At 38.9% G+C, this 4,579-nt stretch overlaps 1 protein-coding gene across 5 annotated transcripts in view; it reads right to left on the bottom strand.

Annotated features, from left to right (window-relative positions):
- Positions 1-4,569, bottom strand: part of LOC111875398 (CCAAT/enhancer-binding protein zeta) — a 79,469-nt gene extending 74,900 nt beyond the window's left edge. For 2 of the 5 annotated variants that reach the window (XM_023871644.2, XM_033755841.1), the window contains exons 1-2: positions 4,237-4,569; positions 1,534-1,661 (exon numbers count right to left, since the gene is read on the bottom strand). In XM_023871644.2, the coding sequence (XP_023727412.1) occupies positions 1,534-1,656 (123 nt within the window). In that variant the 5' untranslated portion in view covers positions 1,657-1,661; positions 4,237-4,569. Of the gene's footprint in view, positions 1-1,533; positions 1,662-3,323; positions 3,398-4,236 lie in introns of those variants that run through there. The other 3 variants (XM_033755840.1, XM_023871661.2, XM_033755846.1) reach the window with 3 other exon arrangements.
- Positions 4,570-4,579: the final 10 nt, after the last annotated feature.

Raw genomic sequence — 4,579 nt, 5'->3', positions numbered from 1 at the left:
GTACCCATAATCAACTTCCTACTGTGATGTGGCACTCATTACGCAACCGGCAAGCACTGCAGCTATATAAGTGAGCTGCACAGCAGCTATATAAGTGAGCTGCACAGCAGCTACTAGTCAGTTCTAGTGTGGCTACCGCAGAGTTGTACTGAGTCAGTCAGTTAGTCCGGGAGCTACCGCCGAGTGAGTTCCGAGTTAGCCAGCAACTAGTCAGTTGTATTCTGGCGTTTGGAATGTAATATTTGTGATACTGCAGATAGCAGTAATCGTAAATCTGTAATTTGGGTGACTGTAAGAGCGGATGTGAAATAAAATTCGCTATAGCAAATACGGCGTGAAGTTATTTGTCGCGATATACGCCCAATACGCGACAATATATTTAGTACAAATGTGTGGGGGTTTTCTGAGCTTACTCCTAGACAAAACATGCTTTCGAAGATGAAAGTTTTCACAGGAGTAACAGGAGTAAAGACAGAATTAATGTTCTTATATGTGTAAATATGGTAGATCTGAAAAGAAGCCACTGCTAGTAACTGGAAAGTCAAAGACACCAAGTGCTTCTAGCATGTTAAATGCCTACCACGTGCACACAGACATGACTTGTGCACTGTTCATGGAGTGTCTAAAATGTTCGGAAATGAGAATGGCAGCCAAAAACTGGAAAATATTGCCATTTTTAGACCAGCATGCACCAACATTTCCTTAGTGATATTCCTGATGTGCCAGACTCCACTTTAAGAAACCTGTTGGAACTTGAAAATTTTACTTCAAATTTGAAATGGATCTGACAATGGTATATAATGCTCAGAATTACAGGCTTTTTGGACTCTGTCCATCATCCAGTATTCTGAAAACTAGAAAACACAATGTTTTGCAAACATTTCCAGTTTCTAATTTTTAGAATACCGTATGACGGACAGAGTCTGAAAACCCAGTATTTCTGAACACATGTATTCTTCAAAACATAATAACATTTCAAACAGACTATCTGACTTAACCATTATATCAAGAATATGTATACATGAAAGCCTGTGTATTTAGGGTGTTATTATCCACTTGTTCAGTGCAAAAATATGTTTCTTCCATTAATTTTCTACAAGGGATATAATAAATTCTGTGAACATTTTGAAGCCTATCCTTTTAAGAGGCTAGTAAGTTATATTTCCTGGTCCCATGAAAGACTTCTTACAAGGGTCCTACAGTAAAGGTAAACTGTTCATACTCACATTCACACACTCTTGCCTACATGCATACACACATTCACATACACTCACAAACATGTCACCCCCCTCCCACAACTTCCTATCTCCAAGCAAGGGTGGTAGAGGGGGGGTTAGGAGAGAGAGAGAAAATAACACGAACTAAACCACCTCAGTGAAAAAACTGTGAAAACAAGGTCATCTATGAACAATAGGAGTTCATGTCACAGATTTCTTCAATCAAATTGAACATCCAAAAAAAACTTTTTTACAGGGATGCTGCATTAGCCTTATAACCTACACTGTAAATATGAGGGTCAAACATGAAACTTACCACATTGTACCACTTCTTACCAATATTATCACTTTCTGCATAGTTTTTTGCTTCGCTGACTGAATATATATCCTTCTGTGCAGCGTGAGTTTTGCTCCTTTTCTTCATTTTCAGCCGCATCATCACACCTAAATACAGAAAAGCATTCAATAAAACAAAACAAGGATGCTAAACATAGAAAAGAAATTTTATCCAGTCAGGCAATGCTGAGGCAAAGCTGCCAAAACTGTTACATTCACTGTTATTTAACAGTAAGTAAACATTTTTTATGTCAACTGTAGATTTAAGTCCCCCATGGTACAGTGCTTGTGCCTGGATTTTCACTATGGCTTTAACTACTAATGGCACTAGTCACAAAAAAAGTTTGTATTTTTCAACTAATCCTGTTATAATATTCCAGCAGAAAGAATCTGAAAAAAATACACTGCCCAATTCTGGTAGTTGGGGGTGGTGATAATGAAAAGCATGATTAATTTTCTTCTGTTGCATCCATTTTTTCTCCAGCTACTTTTTCTTTTAGTCCATTTATTTTTTACTGTGCATTAAAACAATCTTTAGTCTGCTGGGCATCCCCTTTCACAGATTAGCCATCTAGCAATTCTGTGCTTTGAACATGGGACAGTACTTCGTTTAATGGGGCCTTCTGATAGTCACTTTGCTTCAAGAAACAGTGTTATATTTTAGTGTCCTGTTACACTGATTCATGTCCATGGTTTATGCTGACCGTCTTACAGTGTATACACTTTTTCACCTTATTCTTCACTTCCACACTACATGTTTCGGCACTAATGTGCCATCTTCAGGTGTCTTTATGCACGTTAAACTACTGTACTGCATGCCACAATGTCTCCATTCTAAAATGACTAAAAACTGTGTTCGTCATGTAGGACGATAATTCTAAATAATAAAACTTTTCAGGATTCTTCCTACGTCGCACTCAAACACGCGAATTACGCCAATCCTCTTTTATGTGAGCATTCCTCCTACATATATTTGTGTATCGTGTTCTGTGTTGTGTTTTGCTCCTGTTACTGCATGCGTTGTACTGCTGGATCCAGCAGTACAACACGATACACAAATATATGTAGGAGGAATACTCACATAAAAGAGGATTGGCGTAATTCGCGTGTTTGAGTGCGACGTAGGAAGAATCCTGAAAAGTTTTATTATTTAGAACTCATCGTCCTATATGACGAACACAGTTTTTAGTCATTTTAGAATGGAGACATTGTGGCATGCAGTACAATAGTTTAACGTGCATAAAGACACCTGAAGATGGCACATTAGTGCTGAAACATGTAGTGTGGAAGTGAAGAATAAGGTGAAAAAGTGTATACACTGTAAGACGGTCAGCATAAACCATGTTCAAGAAACAGAGTTGCAGAAATGAAATCTTAATTAATATTGAACCTGTCACATAGTATGTGTGAGCCTGTGTCCCCTTTGTCATGACACCTTTCACAGGTGGGACTTTTTACAAAGTCCCAGTTTGAGCAGACATCCTTTCAAGTGGTGACATAAGTACTTCATACCAGTTTCCTATTCGTTTCTGTGGAGGTTTCCAAAGAAAGCTCTTCACATGTTTTTGCCCAGGAACATTCTAGGTAGTCTATTCATCCAGCCATTGATGACCATGCAGAAAACTGTCACCAAGATACCACAGGTTCAAATCTTATTAAAGAAGTCCAGATCCAGCCCCTACCAAATCATCAGTTCTCTCAGTTCCCAACACCCATATCAGTTGCACCCCAAGCCTTACACTTTGCTGGACTGAATGGCAGGATATATACCTTTTGTTTTCCCATAGCTTCTGTGGTGAGTTTTCCATGGCTAAAACTGAGTTTCTTCCTTGTGCCACATCCATCTACACCAGAAATAGTGCCTTCACTTGTCTTGAACCTGACTGTACATCTGTATACAAAACTAGTTCCTGTATCTGTAGCGTGAATGTGCTGGACAAATATCACTAGTTACTATAGGATTCTGACGATGCTGTATAACACACAGAGATCTTGGGTTTTTGGACTTTATCCATCATCCTGGTTTTTAAGATAACTAAGAACAACAATACGTTTCGGAAACTGGATCTGTTTCTGTCCTCAGGTGAGGGAAAACACCTAGTCTGTTGGATCCTTTAGAAAGAGCTAGCCTCAATCACTGTGATTTCATAGCTTGTACTCTTCTCCAAGTATAATTAGAATGATTAAGTCAAGGAGGATGAGGTGGGCAGGATATGTAGCATGAAAGGAGAATAGAAATGCATATAGGATATTGGTGGGAAAGCCAAAAGGAAAGAGACCACTGGGAAGACCAAGGCGTAGGTGAGTGGACAATATTAAAATGGATATTAGAAAGACAGGATGGAATGGTATGGATTGGATTGATCTGGCTCGGGATAGGGACCAGTGGAAGGCTTTTGTGAACACTGTAATGAACCTTCGGGTTCCATAAAATGCTGGTAAATTCTTGAGTGGCTGCACAATTGGCGGCTTCTCAAGAAGGGCTCAGCTCCCTAAATAAATAAGTAAGTACGCGATTTCAAGGATATATTAAAAGGTAGGAGACATAATATCCCTCTAAACATACTTTATGTCTTATGCGCTCATACTACTATACAAAATTCTGCAACAATGACATGAAAATATCACAACTTCAAATTTACAACTTTCATATCAGGAATGATAAGAACATGGTACTGCTAACCTTTAACAACCTTGTTATTAAAACTTCAATTTCCTTTTACCGCCTATAGTTACACAGTGCTTATAGATGTCCCTATCTTATATTTCAGGAATTTTAAGAACGTTCAAACCAATTAATATTCACAGCTTCACTCACAAAGAGAAACTGAACACATAACCTATACACACCACTGCCATTATGACAAATTACACATCCGCGCCATAATACAGTTAGGACGGCACGGATCGTACGGCGGTGTTACACATGTATCATCCACAAAAAATCAGGTACTATCCTGGCTATCCTGAGTGGTTTTGCTTCGCTAGAGCAATGTTGTGTACGACGTGCACACTCCCGTGTTCCC

The sequence above is a fragment of the Cryptotermes secundus genome, unplaced genomic scaffold, assembly GCF_002891405.2.
Source record: "Cryptotermes secundus unplaced genomic scaffold, Csec_1.0 scaffold589, whole genome shotgun sequence".
In the NCBI taxonomy this organism is placed as follows: Eukaryota; Metazoa; Arthropoda; class Insecta; order Blattodea; family Kalotermitidae; genus Cryptotermes; species Cryptotermes secundus.
The sequence above is the reverse complement of the archived record's forward strand: the minus strand, read 5'-3'. Positions and strand labels throughout refer to the sequence as shown.